Source organism: Crocodylus siamensis, chromosome 4, assembly GCF_052110815.1.
Source record: "Crocodylus siamensis isolate JL-2025a chromosome 4, ASM5211081v1, whole genome shotgun sequence".
Taxonomy (NCBI): domain Eukaryota; kingdom Metazoa; phylum Chordata; order Crocodylia; family Crocodylidae; genus Crocodylus; species Crocodylus siamensis.
In genome coordinates, this window is record NC_143398.1 from 129,492,237 (window position 1) to 129,516,336 (window position 24,100).

General features: G+C 43.6%; 1 protein-coding gene across 5 annotated transcripts in view; it reads left to right on the forward strand.

Annotated features, from left to right (window-relative positions):
- Positions 1 to 24,100, forward strand: part of PRR5 (proline rich 5) — a 155,320-nt gene that overhangs the window by 63,331 nt on the left and 67,889 nt on the right. The window contains exons 3-4 of one of the 5 annotated variants that reach the window (XM_090043784.1): positions 2,810 to 2,923; positions 21,980 to 22,060. In XM_090043784.1, coding sequence (XP_089899910.1) covers positions 2,820 to 2,923; positions 21,980 to 22,060 — 185 coding nt within the window. In that variant the 5' untranslated portion in view covers positions 2,810 to 2,819. Of the gene's footprint in view, positions 1 to 2,654; positions 2,924 to 21,979; positions 22,061 to 24,100 lie in introns of all 5 variants that reach the window. The other 4 variants (XM_090043781.1, XM_090043783.1, XM_090043782.1 and 1 more) reach the window with 4 other exon arrangements.

Consider the following 24,100-nt stretch of genomic DNA (forward strand, 5'->3'; position numbering starts at 1 on the left):
TAGAGGTAGTCTAGCTATCAGTGTGGAATTTGAAGTTACAGAATGAAAGAGCTTTTTCTTCTCTATTAACACGTTCCCAGGGCTCTGTGTTTCTGAGGGCAAGGGCAGAGACTGCTTCGTCATTACTATCTCTTACTGCAGTTGAAAAGATATCATAGGCACTAGGTTCTGCTCAGTTTAGGAAGCATTGAAAGGAAGAAGAGCATGAGCTATTGAAAGAAGAGTTTAAAAATTATTGAGATGTTAAGAGAATCACAAATACACTGGAATTATCAGTGTGATACTTGCAAGCTCTCCAGGACTGTCAGAAGGGCAAAAGAGTTAAAATCTCAAGAACGATTTAATCTGCTAAAATAACGCTTTTATAAAACTAATCAAAAGCATAACGTGTAGTATGAAAATGATTACTATTGAAGGAGGAGATAAATGGAAACGGGATGAAATTCTATTATTGCAGATTTATTTTTCTGGTTTATCAGCTGGTTGTTTCATTAAATAGAGCAGAACCATATTTTTCTTCCTCCCCAATTTACTAGAAATCCCCTATCAATCTGAACTGGGTTATGCTCTCCTATTTTCCTCAGTGTATGTCCAATTAAGTTCAGTATCCCTCATCCCATTTAAAAAAAAATAAGTGTCTGCTGTGTCTATTTTTGGTCACTGATTTGTATGCTGTGGAAGGCATCTCATTCCTTAGAATACAGTGATATATTGTGTGCTTTCTTTTTCTGCATTTTGCAGAGTGGATTGTTATTGGTTTGTTTGAGGGGTGTAAACATCTGGAGGAGACTAGGTATAACAATGTCTTTGTCCTTAGATTAGCTATGCCATTCTAGTTCCCTTTAAAAGGGAAATTTTATGTTTCATACAATATAATGGTTATCTCCTGTACTCAGGGTTTGGGGACAGGAGGGCTGCTAGTATTAAGGTAACCCCATTAATATTGCTCCAGATAAAACGGATGTGTTTTCCTAAGTGGTACAACAGCCTGCTCCCCTGAATAACAGGACTCAAGGATGTAAATTCTGAAAAACACATTTGTATGCCCAGAACAACCAAATTGCAGGGAAAAAATATTGTTTTTTGACATTTTTTTAAAATGACAAATTCAGTTAGGGTAGCAGGCATGAATGTAAAAATATCATTCATTCCTCTAACTTGGGTTATAGTTATTAACATTCATATACTTAAATGTATCCAAAACCTGAGCAACAGCAATTAACATACAAGAAAAACAGATGGAATAAAAAATAAAGTACGTTCTGTGAGAATTTATCCCAAAATGAAGGTCGAAATACTGAGACTATTACTCACTGAGTGGCCCTGGTTCCAGTCAAACTATTTGTAGACTGCAGGAGTCTACTAGCAGGAGTATGAGGTCACATCTACACAGAGGTCACATCTACACAGGAAGATACTGCTCAGTAGTTCCTGTGCGTTTATTTAGTACTTTTTATCATCAAGTACTAAATAAATGCGCAGTAATTGGAATTACTGTGCAGTAGTGCTGGCAAATACCTTTTTGGTGATGCTACTGCACAGTAGTGTATCAGCTCTGTGCGTGCTGTGATGTGCTACTACACAGTGTTATTTGACTATTGCGCAATTAGCATCTGGTGTCGATGTGCCCAGAGGGCAACAGTTTGATTCCAAATATTGCCTTAATGCTCACCTTCTGCACATTCTACCTGATGTTTAGAGGGTTTTTTTAAGTCATTAGAAAGATATTGAGTTTACTGCTTTGGTAACAAAGAAACAAGGCAATCATTCTGATTTCCAAGCAAATTCTTGAAAGTGTCAATAAGTCGGATGCTAGCTAAAATCTTCCAGCATTAAATTAAGTCCAATAGAGAGCAGGTTGTTCTTCCTTACAGAGATAAGACAGCTGAGGCTGTTGCTGAGACTAAATATGTGCCAAGTTGTAGATCTGTTATCTTGACTTTAAAAAAAGTCCAAGAAATTAAAAAAAGAGAGAGAAACCCTTTTTAAAACTGTTTAGCTTTTGAAATTCCTAAAAATGAAAACACCAGCTTCTACTTCTTATTTATTTACTTCCTTTATTTTCCTTTTTTATATTTTCACTCTTGTAGCTTATCAGACATTTTCAGCTTAAACAGCCTCTGAGGCAAATAGTAATGTGTGCATGTGTGAGCATGTGTAAATGTCTTAATGTAGCAGGGTAGTTGTGAAACTTTCCAATAAAGTCTCAGTGAGTCAGTATTGGTTGCGTGGGGTTTTTTGTCCGTTGCCCTCTGGTTTCATTTCCAGTTATGAGAAGGAAGTGAGAGAGAGAGGGAGGGAGAGAGAGAGAGAAGGCATCTCCCCCTCCCCCCCCCAAAACTCAAAAAACCAGTTGACTTAGTAAAGGAGTGATTCCCACGACAGGTGGAGCATGCAGCATGTTGAAATCAGTCATCATTTCTAGTGAGGTCAGGGTGCAGGAAAATATTTCTTTTTTGGGCAGCTGCTGTTTAAAAAGGGGGCCCAGAAAGTGTTAGAGCAGCAGCAAGGAGTTCAACTTTCCTTTTTTAAAAGGACTGGAGAAATTATTAACCACAGAGTATGACGTCAGAGTTGATCTGATTAAAGGTTTGTTTTCTTGCTGGCAGAGGTGTGCTCCGTAGAGACTGGTTCTCTCTTCTTCTTTTTTTAAGTTTCTTTTTTGAACAGCAGACGGAGAGAACTGCTCGCATTGCTTCTGCTGCTGCTGCTGCTGCTGCTCCAGCTGCGTGTGTGTGTGTGTAAAAAGGATGGTGTATCTGTAGCTGCCACGCGCAAGCACACATTTGACCATGAGGACTCTTCGCAGGTTGAAGTTCATGAGTTCGCCCAGCCTCAGTGATCTGGGCAAGAGAGAGCAGGCAGCCTTAGATGAGCGGGGGAACCAGCAGCGAAGGGCCTGCTCCAACGCTACCTGGAACAGGTAAGTTTTTGCATGTTGTACTTACCGCAAAGCTTCCCCATGGTAGCTGGCATAATTAACACCATAATTATCATCTTTTTTATATTTTTGTACAGTCTGCATTGCTGGGAAGAAAATCCCAGCTGGTGAAGTAGACAATGTTCCAGGTTTCTGCAATGATACATTGCATGTACCAGGGTATACTTTCAGTAAAAAAACAGGAGCAGCTTTTTTCTAGCTGCTGTTAATCTTTCTCTGAATACTGATAGAAAATAGACTATCCCTTCCTGCAAATGGCTCAGCCTGCACTTCATTCTGACAGGAAATGACTCTTTTAAAGGACCAAGATACAAATGTGTCTCTTGCTAGATATCTTAGCTCAGGGTTGATTTTGTTGCATTAAAAAAAGTATGCATTCTGCCTTACTCTGCTTTCTGTGCGCTTTGGAATTAAAAGGAAATTATTTCTTTTACTTGCTGTAAATATTGTATGTATAAATGCTTATTGTATGTATACATGTTAAGTCTGTTACTGCTTGTCAAAAAATAGAGTAAAATATTCTAGCAGTTTAAGTGCTCAGATTAAAATTTTCCAAAGCATCTAGGGGACTTATGAGTTTGACTTCCAATTTCATAACTGACTTAACCACTTTGGACCCTAAGTATAATTAAAGTCGATAGCACTCAAACTAAAAAAAAGTTCATGTCACTTTTAAAAATAGAATTGGGCTCTAAGATACTGAAGCTGAGCAAATTTATGAGCTCTTTATTAGACTTGCAACTTAAGCAAAGGGAGTCTAGGTGATGGTGCTAATGAGGGCTAGATTTGGCTATCCTTATTCATGCTGAGCAGCACTCCAGTAGGCCCAATGGAATCAAGAGAGCTGATCTTACCCTCAATGTAGGACATGGCCCTTGAAGCTTTTTCATAATTGTGTCCTGACAGCTTTTATTGGCAAGGAGTGGGGAGTGGGGTACATGCCAGTCATAGTGGTAAAGGGGAAGTTCCAGACTGAGGGACTGTGTGGAAGGGAATCTTGCAATCCCCTGTTCACATGGGGAAAATGAAAATAAATATGCTCCTATTAACTGCTTTTCAGACAAAACACCAGCCAGGAACTGCCAAATATGAGACTTTCATCTGTTTATAGGAGACCTGCAAGGTCTCCTGCATATTTAACCAGGTTTAATTAACACCCACATCACATGTTGTTTAAGTCAGAAACATGTGAGTAATTTCTTCACTGGCTTGTGAACTTGATGACTGACCTTGCCTCTTGGCCATGAGGTCATCATTCTCCTTCAACATGAACATGCCACCATTCGGCTGCTCTGTTGCACACAGCTCTGAAACCACTCCAGAGAACGAAGCAAAGCTGCTGCCTTACGACCAGAGATTCACACATCTCAGTTTTTCAGGGAAAATGGACGTTGGCATGTGTGCATTACAATGCTCCAAAGTTTTAATAAATAATACAAAATAGGAACATTTTTATTAGAGTGTGCTAAGTACAGTCCTTTTGCTGTCTATTAAATAATACAAAGCATTTTCTGCGCTAGAGCAAGGTGATAAGTAGGGTTCTTTTTGGCCTTCCAAAGGGCTCAGATTCCATCTTGGCTGTAAGGGTTTTCGTACTTTCAGTAATACTTTATGCTTTGGAGCATGTGTCTTCATTTCAGCTTGGGACTGTTGAGCCTAAATGATGGTTTGGTTATTACTACTTTGGATCAATTACCTGTGAAGTTGTCTAGCTTTATAGCTGTTACTTGTACCTTTTGGGTGTCCAATTTGAGGTTCTTAAAACTTGATTTTCAAAGGATGGATGACCAGCTGTCTGTAAAAATTGGGCTTCTTGTGTAAATATCTTAAGTTGGGTACTTAAGCTTTGAGTCACCAAGATCAGTGGCCACTTTTGAAAATGTTGGTCATACATAACAGCTGTTGGTTTCTTTGTCTGTTGCTATAAAACAAAAGCAAAAGCAGCTGCTATAACAAGCTATGGGATGCTGTGTAATTGAACATGAGCCTTTGATTCATAAAAATATACTTGTTTTATGTAAGAGAATTATTTGTATTGTTTAGTTGTGTGAAAAATATTAAAGATTCTTGCTTATCAAGGTAGTCATAAGGTGCAAAAAAATGCTTTCTCTTCTCAGCAAGCGTGACTTTAGTGTATTTAAATCTTAGCTTCTGGTAACTTGCTTAATGTTAGCATCTGTGTCTGGATGTGGCATAGGGTGGGGGTGTATCTGCATTTTAGAGAGGCATCTCACAAAACTCATATAGCGGGATGTGAAGTAGCACTCCATGTCATACCCTGCACCTGACATTCTCAGTTGGTTCAATCTCAGCATCTAGTTACTAGTCGGGGTCCTCTTCATTTTATTAAGGTTTCCCGTGTTATACTAATGGGAGCCTCAGAGGAGTTAATCAATACACCCTCCATTCTCCCTTTCCCACATTCTTCTTTAGGTCTACTGACGCTCTGTTCCCCCCTCACATAAGCAAACTTTGGATTGCCCCAGTCTGGCTGTCTAGTGATATTTCTTTATCGAATTGGTTATGTTTATATCAGTTTAAGCCCTTGTGATTGTATTTTTTATAGGGTGACTTTTGCCCTCTGCAGCTGTGTGAGGGCGGACTATAAAAGGCTAATTAATTTCTACTCAGCACACAAGGTTTATTCTTCTGCATGTTTTTTTCCTTCATCTCCAAAGCTAGTATACTGTGAAGCTACTTGAAATTGTCATATCAAAGGGAAGTCACTGCTGAGTTTGTGCCCACTACTATGTAAATTAATCTTTGCAGTGTGGCCTCTTCAGCATCCATTTTCCCATGAATCCCAGAAGCATTGTGTACCAACTCCTCAGCCAGCGTACATTTATAAGCAAGCCCTGGCAGAATAATTGAATAATTCAGCTTCAATACAGCTCATAGAATTTGCATGGGATTGAAATAACTTTGATTCTTTCACTAGCATTGTCTCAAACTGCTTGTTTTCTGCTGCAGGGCTGAATTCTGACTAAACCAATTGGACTGAGAAGCCCACAGTTTTATAATCTTTAGCCAAGGGGAGCCTTTTTAAAGTAGAGAAAACACGTGGAGACATTTGCTTTATGACTGAGTCGGCACACCCTGTCTAATGAGCGGTTGATATTGGCTAAGTTCTGCTGTGGGAAAAGCCTATAGGGAAATGAATCTTACATTCCCCTTGGCATCAGAGATAAAGGGGTAAGACTGAGAGCAAGTTGAAGGACAGATAATTAGTGAATAAAAGGATCCAAAGTATAGGAAGAAAGAAGTTTGTGTTACAATAGTAAAATCAGCCACAGATCCAAGCAGTGAAATGTGATCAGGAAGTTTTCCTGTTTGAACTTGGTTTACAAGAATGTAGTGTGTACACTGACTCATTCCCCAGGAGAGACCATGTTTCATCTTCAGTTAAAAATACAGAGCTTTTTCAGATTACCATTCAGTTTCCTAATTTTTCAAGCCTATCACACAGTTTCCCTTTTCCCACAATTGCTAGTTCTGTGGAGGTATTTTGTTTTGGTCCAAGGACTTGCCGTCTCCTTTCCTAGCCCTCTTTGGAATTTTCAGAGATAGCAATAGTTAGTGGCTGAACAGAGAAACAGTCAGACATGATGAACTCTGTAATTCCATACTCAGCCTTGATGTCAACTTCTTATCGCACCTTAGAGAAGTCACTTAAACTGTCTGCCTTCATAAGTGCAATTAAAAATGACTGTAAAGCATTGAAGGCTTTGACTTTTGCAAACTGATTTCTTGTCATGGGTTGCTTGACACAGCTTAATTTCAGCTAACAATACATTGGAATTGTTTGTTTTGAACAAAATTTTCAGAGCCTCAATCCTGTTTCAGAAGTGGCTTAGGAAGGCACCAGCTCTTGGATACCCCTGTCCTCAAAGGGGTATGCAGCTGGGCACCCTGGTGGTTATGCTTCTGTAGGATGGTCCACATTTACTCTACTGCTCTTTAGGATTTCTGCTCTCGAGATTACAAGAAACAAAAATCTCTGGAATGACCTGGATCACTTTCACTACCTCAGTTCTGAGTTCGGATTGTGTGGTGTGGGAGAGGGAAGGTGAAGCTTGTTTCTCAGCAGCAGCAGCCTCAAGAACAGCACAGACCTAGGGTAGAGATATACTGAGACATGTAGGAAAGCACCCATGTATTTCAGAGAGACTTATGGCATATACAGAAATTCACTTTTCCAGGAGAAACTCACCTTAATCTTTGCTGTTCCCAGATTATTTTTCTCCTCCTGGAGTGACAATTTTTACTGTGGAAGAAAAAGCCTGAACATCTGTACACTCTTACAGACATTCATTTTTCTCCTGCATGAGACCTTAAGCTGTTTACATACCTAAGTTGGTTCTGAAAATTAGACTTTAAATATGAATTAAAGTACAACAAATAACACCCCCCCTCCTATTTGGAAATATGATTGTCTTTATATAGATCATATATGAAGAGTTATTTTAATATATTTATATATGGAAATAGCTCTTCCAGAATGCTCATCTGGAATAGTTATTTTAATAAAATTTATTTGGGTTTTTCAGTGTGCCTGGCTACTCACACACTATTGTTTCTACTGACTAGTTGACTGGAACTTTTTAAACGGGAGAATAGTAAGTAGTAAATAATGAATACTTTGGCGTTCTCAACAATGCCATTTTTTTGCATGTGAATGTGGTTCTTGATTTATTAAACAGCAAACATTACATAATCAAACAATACTATCTAAATATTTTGCAGAAACAACTCATTTTCATACATATGTAAGTTTGGAAATAGCAAGTAGGAAGGACAGTGAACATGACATGAATAAATGGGGTCAGAATCCACGCAAAAGTGCATAACCACAGTTTTACCATTGTTCTTCAACTCTTTTAAAAAAAACTATTGGGAAGACCTCAGTTCCTTAAAAAATGCAAATAACAGCTTTAGGGTGATGATTTGAGATTTGCTGAGCACCCATTACATCTATGGAAATCACTGGAAGTTTTGGATCATAGAATCATAGAAAATTAGCATTGGAAGGGACCTCAGGAGGTCATCTAGTTCAGCCTCCTGCTCAAAGCAGAACTGTCCCCAACTAGATCATTCCAGCCAGGGCTTTGTCAAGCCAGGCCTTACAAACCCCCAAAGATGGAGATCCTACCACCTCTCTATGTAACGTGTTTCACTGGTTTACCATCCTCCTAGTTTTCCCTAATATCCAACTTAAACCTCTCTTGTTCCAACATGAGAACATTGTTCCTTGTTCTGTCATCTGTCACCATTGAGACCAATCTAGGTCCATCCTCTTTGGAACCAATTTTCAGGTAGTTAAAGGGAGCCATCAAATCCCCCCTCAGTCTTTTCTTCTGCAGACTAAATAAACCTAATTCCCTCAGTTTCTTCTCATAAGTCATGTGCTCCAGCCCCAGAACCATTTTTATTGCTCTCTCCTGGACACTCTCCAACTTGTCTACATCTTTTCTATAGTGTGGGGCCCAAAACTGGACATAGTACTCCAGATGTGGCCTCACCAGTGCAGAATACAGCAGAATAATTACTGTTAATAACTTCCCTTGATCTGCTGGCAACACTCCTACTAATGCAGCCCAGTATGCTGTTAGCCTTTCTGGCAACAAGGGTGCACTGCTGACTCATCCATCTTATTGTCCACTGTCACCCCAGGTCCTTTTTTGCAGAGCTGCTGCTTAGCCAGTCAGTCCCCAGGTTGTAATGATGCACAGGATTCTTTTGTCCTAAGTGCATCTGTGCTTGTTGAACCTCATGAGACTTTTTTTAGGCCAACCCCCCAATTTGTCTAGAACACTCTGAATCGTAGTCCTTTCCTCCACCCCTCACTACTACACCCCTCATCCACAAACTTGCTGAGGGTGCAATCCATCCCATCTTCCAGATTGTTAATAAAGATATTGAACAAAACTGGCTCCAGGACCATCCCCTTGATATTGGCTGCCAGCTAGATATTGTTGAGCCACTGATTACTATCCATTGAGCCCAACAATCCAGCCAGCTTTCTATCCACCTTAGTCTATGCATCCAACCCATACTTCCTCAGCTTACTTGCAAGAATGCTGTGGGAGAGGGTGTCAAAAGCCTTGCTAAAGTCAAGGTATATATTTGCTTTCCCCACATGTACAGAGCCAGTTTTCTCATCATAGAAGGCAATCAGGTTGGTCAGGCATGATTTGCTCTTGGTGAATCCATGCTGACTGTTCCTAATCACCTTCTTCTCCAAGCTACAGCATTTGGTAGCTTGCTTAGAAATAGATTGTTTGAGGACCTGCTCCAAGATTTTTCCAGGGACTGAGGTGAGCCTGTGACTGGTCTGTAGTTCCCTGCATCCTCCTTCTTCCCTTTTCTTAAAGATGGGCACTATATTTGCCCTTTTCCAATCATCTGGAACTTCTAACCCTCCCCCCCCCCACCACAATTTTTTAAAGAAAATGGCTAGGGACTCTGCAATCATATCAGCCAACACCCTCAGCACCCTCGCATGCATGGCATCCAGCATCATGGACTTTTACACATCCAGCTTTTCTAAATAGTCCCTAACTTGTTCTTTCACCATTGAGGGCTGTTCACCTTGTCCCCAAACTGTGCTGCCATCTGCAGTAGTCTGGGAGCTGGGTGTGCCTGTGAAGACCAAGGTGAAAAAGGCCTTTAGTACTTCAGCCTTTTCCTCATCATCTGTCACTAGGTTGCCTCCCCCATTCATTCAGAGACCCATACTGCATCCCAGGTCACAGGGTTAGCAGATTCTGTAGTCTTGATCTTGTGAGAGAAAAGTCAGGTAAACACCAGGATATACAAGCTCTAGAAAAGTTAGAGGAGATATATGGTCAGCTGGTTTCAGACCTCTTCTTTTTATCACTGCAAATTCATTTTTCCTTCCGTTATTGTGAATTTTCTCATGACGATTAACTGCAGTCTGTGGTTTCTGTGCGATATATAAATAAGAGAGATTAGTGCAGCTCCTGACAAGTCCCCCAGTGAGGATAGAGTGGACTTCCTGTCAGAAAGCATTCTTATCTTTGGCAAGTCATAGCTATGCTGCTTCTTTGCCTCTTGTGATATGTTTTAGTAGACTTGTACTGATGCTTAGAAAATACTTGATTAGTCCTTTATTTTAGATAAGTAACCTGGACACGAGTATGTTCCACTGTATTGTATTGTGTTCACATGTACCTTTGTTCATGTTTCATTTCTTATACCATATTGTCTTTGTACACACAGATATATATATATATGTGTTTGCCTTTTCAGCCTGCAGTGTTCTTATACTATAGGGAAATGTGCGCTAGTGATTGCCACTGACAGATAATTTCCGGTCTTGAGCAACCGACTGAAAGTAATTGTTCACTTACATTCATTATATTTTTCTGTACTTTCATTGAGTATCCATTAACACTGTGTAGAGGATAGAAAAATAAACTTAGCAAAGGATTTTGTTAGTTGATTTTGTTATAATTTCAAATAAATCCTGAATCTTTTTTAAAATGCTATTCACAAAGAAATAAAATAATTAGATTAAATCAAACATCCTACCAAGACTTAATTTTGACTGTGACTTTGCTTTACAATCTGTAATTTAAGACAAAGTGGGAAAAGGTCTGAAAAAAACCAGAAACTTATCTCAAAGTGAAAATTCAAGTGTTTTGTTCCAAAAATGAGACTTTTTCAGGGTTTTTGTTTTCTTTCTGTTCTGTTTTTTCTACAGAATGAAACTTCAGGAAAATTGATAGAATTTCACAAAACATTTTAAGTCTGAGAGTATTTTGCTTTCAGATGGAAAAGATGAGAATGATTTTCATACTCTAGTTTCTTTTCCATTCCTTCAGTCAATGAGTGATGTGGGCTTGATATTCTCTAGACCTTTCATTTATTCCAGTTACACCTAACTGTTGTATCAGATCTTCAGCTGATTGATCAGTGAATCAAACCCGATTCACACCAGTTGAGGTGCTGGCCCATAACTCTATACATAATATATTCATAGTGTGATTTCTCCCCCCCTCCCAAAAAACAAAACAAAACAAAAAAACCACTCTACAGCAGGGGTGGGAAAGATACCACCAGGCCATTGTATCTGGACTGCGGGGCCTCTAAAAAAAAATTTAGAAAATATTTATCTGCTCCTGGTTGCCTGTCAAAGATGACAGGGCCCAAGGGCAGTAGGACCCAGGGGGAGCTGGCAACAGAAGCCCAGCCCTTCCTACCCTGAGCTAATTCCTTGCTTCCTGCCCCTGTCCTGCTCTAGCACCATGTGGCTCCTGGCTGCATGGCTGAACTGGGGAGCATGAGGCCTCGCCGCTATGGGGATGTGTGCAAGCAGAAGGAGAGACCACTTGCACCCCACATATCCACACAGATACCCACATGCTCCCTCACCCCACATACCTACAGCTCCCCACAAACCTATACCCACCTCCCCACAATATACAAGCATAAGACTTGATTTTAGGCCCAGCGCTAGAGAGGGTGTGGAGATGGGGCTGCAGCGAGTCCAGTGATAACAGAAGTCTGAATTAAACCAAGACCTCATTACATTAATATACCATCTGTGAGGCATGGGGTGTGGTAAAGAGGCGGTTTTGGAGCCATGTATCTAGCCCATCAGGCCTTAGGTGTCTTGCGAGGCACCTACTTAGAGTGGGACCCAACAAGGGTTCTAAGAACTCGCAGGGTTTAGTGGGGTCCATCAGGACCATGACTGCGCAGCAACTAGAGGGCAGCCTCCCTATCTATTATCTAAACCAACAAGATGTGGCAGATGAGGCTAGAAGGCACCCACAGGATGAAGCTGGCACGGTCATGGAGCCCTAGGGGCATCACTGCCATCCCTGGTACCCCACATCGTGACAGCATGTAAACCAGGGGGAAAATATTTTTTTGAAATCAAATTAATGAATGTTTTAGATGTTTGCTTTTTAGAATATAATTTGGTATTTTTCTGGTTCCAAGATGGCAAAACCTCTTGCTGAAAGCAGTACTTCTGGGGCCAAGGGGAGGGACATCTGGTGGCAAAGGTCAGGGGTTAGGGGGTGGGACTTCAGGTCCCAAGATGGCAACCAGGGGATGGGGCACCTGTCAAGGGGCGAGGCTACCCATGCAGCCCTCAACAGCTTGCCAAAACTTGGTAAGCATCCTCCTGCCTGAAATAATTCCTTGCCTGTTCTACTGCTTCCTAAAATTGTAGGCTGCCTGGATTTTATATCGCTTTGTCCTACTTTGATAGATAAAAGTAATCTTTTCCTGACACTGTCTTCTTCCACTACAGGATCTTACCATTAGGAGTCAGTGGGAATTACTCATATCCAAAAGAAGAATTCCTGAGGAGTTGTGATGTGTGAAGGGAAAACCAGCACTCTCTTCCCTGTCTCCTTATCTAGTGTACATATCAGGTCATATTCTAAAACAAAATGGTGCATATGACAGCATAAGCAAGTGACTGGAGCACGGTTCAGCATTAAGCAGTTAGTTTGTCCACATGCAGGAAGACCACAAACAGCTTAGAAAGCTATCATTTCAAAACTGATTTGGTTCCTTCTTCCCAAATCTGGTTTGTTTGTGTTAATTATGGAGACAGTAGAACCCAGATCATTCATACTCAGGCAGTTCTTGGATGATGAAGTTCTGCTACAATGCAACAGTAGCTTGAAAACTACTGCTTGAAAGCATCCATTTATCTCCATTAACATTTGTTGAGAAGCATGCCCAGTGTGAGATGGCATCCTCTTTGGATTTTAGTTAATGTTGAGCCTCAGGAAAGAGAAAACTCCTCATTTAGAAAGGATCATCAAAGAGCAAGAGAGTGCTCTTGGGTGTAGTCAGTACTTTTTATCATTCTGCTCTACAAGAGGATGATGGAAAACATTCCAAAGTTAATTGCTGAACAGAAGAGCATGCAAAGAATGCTTGTTTTATTCACTACATTAATCGTACCTCACATATTACTCATAACAGTAAATGTGTCCAGAGACATTTATCTGCCAATTTTCAAGTGATTGTTAATTGAGTGCATCTGTTCAAGCCAGCCAAAATCAACCATATTAGATTATTTGTGTGCGTGAGGGGGATTCAAACAAGGGGTATTTTGCATCTTGAAAAAATGTCATTAAATGAACAAGAGGGAGGGAGGAAGAAAGTGGGGAGAGAGAGACAGAGAGGGAGTAGTATTTTTTCTTCTGATTTGTTTATGCATTTGTGACTAGTGGGCTGTACTCTCACTGGACTGACATACCACTTTTGTTTTCCTGATAATGAGGCTGCTAGGTCCCTTCACTACATAATATTGTATCTGTCTCTGCACTGTGAAAATGAATGGTGGTTGGTAACAGGTGCCAAGATCAGCTTCCCCAGTTACTCTGCTCTCAGCCAGCAATCAAAATATTTGTCCTCTTGTAGGCGTTGCTCCCTCAAATGGCCAACGAATCTTAATGCCTGTTGGAGCAAGACGTCCTCAATGTAATAATTCTCCAGTGCTAAAAAAATTTCTCCACTTGCTACATCCAATATTGAATTCTGCTGGCTCTATTGACATCATGGAAACTAATGTTTTCAGTATCAAGGTGGTGGGGGAAGCAAAGTGTTTCCCAAAGCTCACTTGGTGCCTGTGGTTGAAGATAGCTCCTTTGGTAGAAGAAAAGTGGTTGAGTTGAGCACTTAAAACAGGGATGTGCAATTATTTTGGGCAGAGGGCCACCTAGTGAGTTTTGGCAAGCTGTCAAGGGCCGCATGGGTAACCCCGCCCCTTGACAGGTGCCCCGCCCCCTGGTCACCATTTTGGGACTGGAAGTCATGCCCTGACCTCTGACCCTTGCCACTGGAAGTCCCTCCCTTGCCCCTGGAAGTACTCCTTCAGAGAAGGGGGTTTTCTAACTTAGAACTGGAAAAAAAAACCAAATTATGCCAATTAAAAATATATTTTTGTCCAGATACCTGTGTTTTTGTGCTTTATATGTAGAAGTGATTGCATAATGCTCAAAATGTAGTTTTACTTTTGTATAGTGTGTGGGATGTGCGACAGTGTTGGAGGGTATGGGTGGGTGGGTGAATGTGGGGTTTGTGAGGATCTGTGGATATGTGTGTGTGATATTTGTGGGATGTGTGATTGTGTCTGAAGTAGGGTGTGGCTGTGGGGTTTGCAGGAATGGCTACAAGGGGGGAGCCAGCTGGGCCCTTGCTGTTGGAAGCCTCATGACCATGTTTGCACTCCAGTGGCTCCTGCTGCTGCCAGGAGGCTGGAGGCTGCTAGGGAAGGGCCTGTCAGGCTTGGGGGCAGTTTGGGGGACTCCTGGAGCTACTGGGGGTGGCATGAGTCAGTGGGGATGTGGCCTGGGATGCGGGAAGCCCAAGGAGATGGTACAGAACTTGCATCGCGTGCCTGAGGCTTGAGGCAGCAAAGGCCTAGATGCCCCACCCCACAGGTGGCCTGGGGGTTGCCACCACCCTGAGGGGATGGCCCAGTCCACCCCCCAACCCCCCCAGGGGCCTGGCAGCCAGACAGCAGCTTGCCCCCTGGCCCTGGGACAAGCAGGGAGGCTGCACCAGGAGCCAAAGCAGAGCCATGGCTGCTTTTCTGTTTCAGCAGCTCTTGCAGCTTCCAGGAGGCCAGGGACCCCAGGGAAGATCCTGGCCAGCCCTGGGGGCAGTGCGGGGGGCCACCTGAGGCCTCTGGGGGTGGCACATGGCCCAGGACGCGGGAAGTCCAGGAATGCGGCAAGGAAGTTGCAACCTGCACCTGAGGCTTGGAATGGCAACAGCCTGGTTGCCCCCCCATCCCCCACGGGTAACCCTGGTGGGTGCGGCCACCCTGGGAGGAAGGCCCACTCCCCCCCTGCCCCGTAGGGGCCCAGCAGCCTGGCAGAAGCTCAGCCCCTGGTCCCAGGATGGGCATGGAGGCTGTACCAGGAGCCAGAGCTTTCTGAGGGCCCCTGGGCTCCTTGCAGCTGCAGGAACTCCTGGAGCAGAAAAGTGGCCATGGATCTGCTCCTGCTTCTGTCACAGCATCCCTGTCCATCCTGGGGCAAGGAAGTGAGCTGCCACTGGGCCTCTTCAGGGCAGGGGGGCCCAGGCCTTCCCCCCAGGCTGGCAGCACCCACCAGAGCCTTCCATGGGCGGGGCAGCCAGGCCGTTGCTGGCCCATGCCTCAGGCATGGGATGGAAATTCTGTGCTGCCTCCCCACGCCCTGGGACACATCTCCACTGGGTCATGTCATCCCCAGCATCCTCAAGGGGCCCCCTGTGCAGCTCCCAGGGTCGGACAGGGGGGTTGGGAATCAGCAACAGCTGGGCAGTGCCCCGGGGCCAGTGCCAGCAAAGTGGCAGGAACCCGGGGCACACCTGGCCGGGCTGCCTAAGCATGGAGAGAAGAGATCCACTCTGCTCTAGTCCCACCAGTGCTGGCTCCAATGCACCCCCTTGCTCCCAGCACCCCACCCCAGTCCTATGGCCAGATGAGGACCAACATGCTCCCTGACCCACTCTTAACTGAAGTTCCTGCTCCGGCATGGGCGGGAACAGTCTGATAGTCCCTTGGCTGGGGCAGGTGCAAGGCGGGCCCTGCTCTTCCAGGAGCTTGCTGTGGCTTCCGCTGGGTCCTACTGCCCCTGGATCCTGTCACTTGACAGGAGCCAGAGGCAAATAAATATTAATTTTAAAAAAATTTCTAGGGGCCCTGCAGGCCAAACAGTATGGCTCAGTGGGCCAGATCTCGCCTGTGGGCCATATTTTGCCCACCCCTGTCTAAAAACATATTAAGAATCCAAGTACAATATTAAAGTAAAAAGATGTTTGTTTCCTATATGGTGCATTATTTAAACAAAGTTAAGACTTAGAACCCTGGACTGTATTTATGGTGAACTCCATCTGATTTGACCCACTGTTGGTCTCTAAGCAGTGCTGCAAATCTTAATTGCTATTTTGTGTTCATGCACAGAAATGCCAGCAACATCAGTGGGAGTTTGGCATGTTGAATAAGCACATTAGAAATATGCACTGCAGTTTAGGGTGGGGAATTCTGCTTCCCAGTTTCAAACAAGCTATGAGGCCTATTCCCAAGTACAGGCAAACAAGAAGAGCAGTACAATGATATAAAAATCTCCTGCTGTGCCTGTTAGGATTGAGAGGTCAGACTATTTAGAGTGAGTGTGTCTAAATGAAATGCTTTGTCACCATAGTGACAAGCTACAGCAAAGTTTCATAGTTTCTAGGGTTGGAAGGGACCTGAGCAGATCATCTAGTCCGACCCCCTGCCATGGCAGGAAAGAATACTGGGGTCAAATGACCCCAGCAAGATGTTCATCTAACCTCCTCTTAAACACCCCCAGGGTAGGAGCTTGCACCACTTCTCTTGGAAGCTGGTTCCAGACCCTAGCCGCCCTGACCGTGAAGTAGTGCCTCCTGATATCTAACCTAAACCTACCCTCTGCCAGCTTGTGACCGTTATTCCTGGTCACTCCTGGCGGTGCTCGGGAGAACAGTGACTCCCCCAATGCCTGCTGATCCCCACCTGACTAGTTTATAACAGGCCACAAGATCCCCCCTCAGCCTTCTTTTTTGGAGGCTGAACAGGTTCAGGTCCCGTAGCCTCTCCTCATAGGGCCTGCCCTGTTGTCCCCTGATCATACGAGTGGCCCTTCTCTGGACCCTCTCGATGCTGTCGACATCCCTCTTGAAGTGTGGTGCCCAGAACTGGATGCAATACTCCAGCTGCGGCCTGACCAGTGCCGCATAGAGGGGGAGGATCACCTCTTTGGACCTGCTCGAGATGCATCTGTGGATGCATGCCAAGGTGCGGTTGGCCTTCCTAACTGCCTCTCCACACTGCCGGCCCATGTTCATTTTGGAGTCAATGATGACCCCCAGATCCCTTTCCGCCTCCATGCTGACAAGAGGGGAGTTCCCTAACCTGTAGGTATGGTGCCGGTTGTTCCTTTCGAGGTGCATCACCTTGCACTTGTCTGTGTTGAAACCCATCCTATACTCATCCGCCCACCCCTGTAACCTGTCTAGGTCTGATTGTAGCCTGTTGCATCCTTCCAGTGTGCCCGCATCCCCCCACATCTTAGTGTCATCAGCAAATCTGAACATGGTGCTTTTTACCCCCTCATCCAAATCACTGATGAAGATGTTGAACAGTGCGGGCCCGAGGACTGAACCCTGAGGAACCCCACTGCCCACGTGCTTCCAGGTTGAGAAGGACCCATCCGCCACCACCCTCTGGGTGCGGCCCACCAGCCAGTTGGCGACCCATTTGACTATGTGGGTGTCTACACCACAGCCCCCTGGTTTCTTAATGAGAACGGGGTGAGAGACAGTGTCAAAAGCCTTCCGGAAGTCCAGGAAGACTATATCCACTGCTACCCCTGCATCTAATGATCTGGTGATCTGATCGTAAAAGGCCACGAGGTTGGTCTGACAGGACCTGCCACTGATGAACCCGTGTTGGCTGCCCCTAAGCATGCAGTCCCCTGCTGGCCCCTCCTGGATGTGTGCCAGCATAATTTTCTCAAACAGCTTGCCTAGGATCAAGGTAAGACTAACCGGCCTATAGTTTCCCGGGTCCTTCTTCCTGCCTTTTTTGAAGATGGGGACCACGTTGGCCCTCTTCCAGTCCTCCGGGACTTCACCAGAGCACCATGAGTGCTCATAAAGTTGTGCCGGGGACTTGCAATGACCTCGGCCAGTTCCTTTAGAACTCTAGGGTGGAGATCATTTGGGCCGGCTGACTTGAATACATTCAATGCCTCCAGAAGCTCCCTAACTAAATCCTCGCTAACCTGTGGCCCAGGTGTGCCTCCCCTGGGCCCAAGGGGAGCCCAGCAGGGAGGTGGCTGTTCTGGTCCCTATTTAGGAAGACAGAGCTCATCACTATGACGATTAGTAGTGATGCATAAGGGGTGCACATACACCCCCAGACAGAGGTGGTGCACCCCCTGACAGGCCATGCTCCCCACTTAGGTGACAAGCAGCGGGGGCAGGCAGGAGCACCAGCCGGGAAGTGTGAGTGCCTGGATGAAGTGCCATGGCCACTTCCAGGAGCGGTGTGGCCGCTTCTGGGAGCAGGACAGTTGCTCTCTTGTTGGCTGCGGTGGGGACCCGTTCCCCCGTTAGCAAGACTTACTATGGTGGGGACCCCCTACTGGTCAGTGAGATTGGCTGTGGTGGGTCGCCCCCCCCCCGCCAATTGCCTCTGCTGACTTATTGGTTGCTGGGATGGTATTATGTGCCCCCACCCCAACTAAGGTGGCACCAGTTGCCCATGGCAACAATGTAACATTGGCAGGTATGAACCATGATTGCTAATGCTACAGCACAGTAGCAATGAGCTGCTGCACAGTAGTTTGTTCCTACTGCTTGTTGCTATTGCTCAGTAGCATCAGAAATGACCCGCGCAGCACTGGGACTGCGCAGTAATAGCTATTACTGCGTAGTCATTTAGTACTTGCTTAAGTACATAAAAACTACGCAGTAACAATTGCATAGTCAGGCACATGTGCATGTGCCCATTTTGAAAGGGGCACAGTAAGCACAATAATTGTATGCACTTCTAGTAATCATAATTGATTCTCATAGGATTGTTTTTATCCGCTGATCTTAAAGAAGATTTTAGAGGTAAAAATTATCTTCACTTTACACATGGGGAAGCTAAGGCACAGAGAAGTTTAGCAACTTGTAATACTAGTAACAATGATTGGATTCGGCTGGGGAACATGCTTTGGGTAAACCATGAGAGATGAGCATGAGACAAACCTGGACAAATTACCTATGGCAGGTACACACAGATGAGCCATCTGTGCTAACATGTTGCGAATTAGACACGCATCTGGGACTCTGCAGAATTGTATCAGCAATGATGGGAGAGAGCTGACACCACAGGGGGTTTTGTGGCAAACCTTCTCCTAGTCCTTTGTGGGTTACCTGTGTCAGTGGAGTTTGAGACATTTGGAAATCTCCAAGTTTAACTGTGAACTGCTAAAATCATCCCTAAATTCACCCAAAAACCTCTTCCCAAGAGGAAGACAGCACCATTTACAAACTAATATCAACAGCCGGGATGCATTCCCACTTCATCTACTTAATGTACCATATGCCAACAATTGCCAGATCTCAGGGATGTATCTGGCTTCTTACTACAGAGTATGCATTGCATTGCTACTCCTCAGCAGCATCAATGAGGAATTACAAATCTTGCTACAGCAGGAATGCACCAAAAGGCAGATATGGGTATTTGTGTGGCATAACACTTAGTGGACCTGTGTTTGCATGGTCGTGGTGACCTGCCTGCAAGTCAAAGCAGTCCAGCAGACAAATAGTTTTTGCTGAACTCTAGTCTGTGGACCACTGTTTTTTTTGCAGTAAACAGGCCTGGGACTGGGGGTGGATGTGGGATGACCAGCAGTGATGGAAAAATTTCAGGAAGAGAAAGGGCATTTTCCTGGAAAGCTGAATAAAACTAGTCCCAGAAAGGTAGAGGGATATGAGTATGAGAAGGTTGCTCCTGTTCATGGAGAAGCATATGAACAATATGTGCCACCCTGCCCACTGCTGCCACTCTGTTGCAGATTTGTTTGGTATGAGAAAATTCACTGTTGGTGCTGCTGTGCAACAGATTTGTATCACCATAGAAAGGGTATTGTTCTCATATGGCAACAGATGTCCTAAGTTTCATGATACTGATGGCTTTGCAGGCATGCAGTTCCTCAAATGCATTACTATGATAGATAGACCACATGTTCCCATTCTCTACATTCTCTATCTCCACCTCAGAGTTCATGTTCCAGAATCTGCCATGAACTGTGGCTCAGTACTGGCATCTCCTGACCAAATCTGGTCTGGCTCTAGTATAGAGTGTGCCCTGGAGCTGTGATTAAAGTCCTTCTCTCACCTGGCTTGGCCTTAGACCAGCAGTCTAAGACCATCACGCATGTGGGCCCTCACAACTACCTGGGATCCTGAGGTTTCATGATGCATCTATAATTCTTTCTGAAGGCTTGCTGGACCTTTGACTCTCCCCACGAAACCAAAAAGGTTCAGAATGTCTGCTTGGGTCCAGCAGCCTTCAGACTTCTTTCATGGTATTGATAACTTAGAGGAAAGCAGTATAGACAGGTTTCCAGTCTCTCTCTCACACATAGTTTCTGAGCAGAAATGGGCAGAATCTGGCCACAAGCCAGAATTTAAAGTGGGAGGTAGCATCCAGTTACTGTGACCCTAGAGCATTACACATCAGAAAGGTAAAAAGGAATACAGTTGGTGAACCTTTTTGCTAAATCAGGAAGTGGGCAAACCAACGCTAACACTGCCCATTTGAAAATATGATAAAGTTGCCACTGTTGGGTTGAGGTTATACTGTAAGTCTTCTAGGGCTTACCTCATGTTTTTTCAGCTTATTTAAATTGAAGCCGTTTGACTTCCCCTAGGTTAATCACTTCAGGTATCTATGGTCTTAGAAAAACAGGGAAAGGATATAATATAGTCTTGCATTATTAGGCAAAGATCTGCCTTCCGGTAACTAGGGAATGAGTTGATAGTCTGCAAGTTAATTGCCATTGCTTCACTTTTGTCCTCAAAACCAAATTCTTTGAGTTAGGAGACATGTTTAATCATGTCAGGGCCCACTCTGAGCCCATATGTATTTTGGGATTGTTTTATGGCCTGACCCTGTAGCCATTACTTATTTAACAAAGACTTACTCACTTGAGGAAGACTTTATGTAGAATCCCCTTAAACTGTCACTGGTGAGTATAATGGCTGTAACTTACCACTAATAGTAATATGTAGAGTTTTGGAACAGGCATGCCAGATTTAGGCAGCTGAAAAAAAATAGGATGATTAGCAGCCCAGTGTGAGCTGATGTTGTTTCCCTCTTGACAGACCTTAGTGAAGTGTGAGGTCTTGGCTTTGTCTGCCATCAGTTCTGATCAGAGCAGAAAACCTCTGGAAAAACTGAAGGTCTCTAAGGAACTGCTGCTTATCAAAAAGGTGAAAATGGTGTTTCAAAAAAGACTAGAGAAATGCATCAACAGAACTAATGGTTGGAATTTACTCCCACTTTACTCGTACCTCTATCTCTCTTGATGCTAATTTTTGTGAATGCTAAACATTACATTTTTTTTCTTTTACCTGAGCATTGATTTTTCCTGTAGCTAGGGTATGAAAATAAACTTTGGAGGATGAGTGCATGGAAATGAATGGTTCTGGGTTAATTATGGTGTAGTAAACCCAATGGTACCATTGTTTTATGTACAGAATAAATCTGTGAGCTTTCAATTTATATTGTCAGAATCCATAAGAAAAGAGACAAGTTTCCGGATTTTCTTTTCTTCGCTGTAAAGTCTAAGCATTCTTGTGATTTTGGTAAATGTAATCTAATGAAACAATATTTTTGTATTAAATAACACATTTAATTTTGAGTCCTGAAGTATACTGATTTATTGGTAAAGGAATCAAATAACCACATTTATAGGTACATATCTGAATAATGCACAGAATAACATTACTGATCTCATAGTAAAGTTCTTAAGTTTTCTGTATATAGGGCTCATATTCTCATTAAAATTTATGAGCCTACATTTAAAAAAATATATGATTTTGGATTCTTCATTTCTTAAGTGACCATTCTGAGCCCTTGCTACACTTTTCATATATTATTCAATAAACAGCTGAATTGTGCAATAAATTCAGACCCCCCCATACGTGCAAAGTAATTATCACACAATTAAAAATGATTATCCAGCTATAAAAAAGTCACCCAGCTATAATGCTTGACTATGTGGAACAACCCTATAGCTGGTTTCTATCCAATGTTAATTTGAATGTGTAGCAGGGCCCTGAGACATCTTAAAGATTTATAGAAATGTCCTACACCGTCTGGAAATGAATACCCTTTACGTTATTTTAAGTTGGGCAGCAAAAATTCCTAGTTGCTTTTAAAAATTCAGCCCAGAGATCTCTGGAAATGGACATGCCACTTATCTTGGAAGTAATATATGGTCAGTTAATGGCTTATTTCTTAACTTTGGTTTGCAGCATCCATAATGGAGTAATAGCTGTTTTCCAGCGTAAAGGACTACCAGACCATGAGCTTTACAACCTCAATGAAGGAGTCAGGTGAGTGACATGATTGAGGAGACATACTGTTGTTAGCGTACACTCTACTGAAGCCTTCCACAGCAAGGTTTTGTTTCTGCAGTTGTTTGTGCTGCCACCGATAAAGAAGAGAATTTGTTGGCTCTTACTGGATACCTGTAGGTGACGTCACAATATGCAGGTCTGTAAAAGAGTAATAGCAAAGTATTGTTTCCTCTCTCTTTGTCAGAAGAATACATTGGAGAAATCATACTAGGAATGGAAAAGATTTATAGTGTCTTTAGCTCAGCCCTTAGCTACTAAGCTATGGACCATTCCCAGTAACAAGTTCCACACAACAGACTGCACCTGGACACTGGAAGGAGATGCAGGGAGATGATTGATTTCATGCAGAAGTCAGGCACAACCTCTCCTTACATCATACATGTGGACTACACAAAGCAGGATTGGTCTCAAGAGCATATTTTCTGTTGCATAATGATTAATTCATGATTGAGTAATCAGATAAGAGAAAGATGAAATGTGCTAAAATAGCTAAGTGTAGCCCAGTAATGACTAAGGAAGTAAGGAGGTATAACTATCTATAAATGGTTATCTGTGGATAGCTATCTACCATCCAGGAGTAATGGATTAAACCTGAGAGAGAGAGAATTCAGGTCATACCCTTAGTTGCACTGTACAGTTTTATATCACTCTGCCATTGCACTCCTTCTTGCAGCTACTTACTCTAAGGGAGACTCCAAGATCTCCCCCAGAATAAAGGAATCCTTGGGACATATAGAGCTCCCGTTGCTGCTTCTAGTGCTGCCCACTTCCCAGTCCAGGGGATGTAACTATGGAAAATAGGCCTAGCTTGGCCACCTCAGTTTGCAAAATGACTCTGGGAAGCAACTGGCAGGTGTCAGATCTTAGACCATGCACAAAACAGTATCAAAGAAACACAGGGATAGTTTAAAGTCACCATTGCTCTTGTATTCTTGTGAATTGCACCAAATGCTGCTCAACTTCAGCACAGGTTATGAGAAAGAGACTGAATATCAGCAAAAAGTTCTGACCAGTAAGAATACTAGACTGGAACAGTTTCAAAAGAAATACAATGGTAGCTTCATTACTTGAGTCCAAACTTGTCCCAACAGCGTTTTTGAGAATGGACTGCATCAAACAATCTTGTCCTGGTAAAGCAGGGGTTGTCAACTGGGGTTTCACATACCCCCAGGGGTACTTGGGAAAGCCCTAGGGGTTAAAGTAGGGGCAGGGATGGAGCACTACCACCCACCGCCCTGTGCTGCTGCCTCTCAGGAGCAGGGCCAGCGTGTGGGGGAGGTGAGGGCAGCAGTACCCCTCTGTTGGCCACACAGGCACTGCTCAGCATGGGGAGCTGCACATGACCACTGCTGCATTCATCCCATGCTACCACCACTCCACATCTGACCGCTCGCGCCCCCCTGCTCTGTGTCCAGCCGGCAGGGGTACACTTATAAAAAAGGTTGAAAACCCCTGTGGTAGAGGATGGACACGCTCAAAGAATTCATGGGTCACTTCTAATTTTAATTTCTCTAATTTCATCTTGTTTACTAATTATCTCCATTGTACCTTGGTAGTAGTCACCAGCTTAATGACACAGCTATGTAAAACTGAGTCTACTGAGCCCAATCCTGCTTTGTTTACTCACGTAAATAATTTACAGAAGCTTAAGCCAGACAGATTTGACCCATTATCTTTGTTGTATTAAAAATAAACAATTTCTCCAGCTGGGAAAAAATAACTGGTTCAAACATGTAGCCCTTCAGTCAGAGCTGTCAGTTAGTGTGATCCATCAGTCATTTTCATTCAGTAATCAGGATAATAGATGTTTAGTTACTGTAACCCCAATTAAGTTCTTCCAGCTTTATACCTATGTCTGAGAATTGCAACGCAAGGCAGAAGCTTCCTGGTCCATTGTGTTCACATCAAGACTTGGCATGTTGAGTAGGGAGGGAAAACTGACTTCATCATAGAGACAAATCCTGTCTGAATCTGTCGCAGTCATATGGATGAGATTTAGGAACTACAGCCAAATTA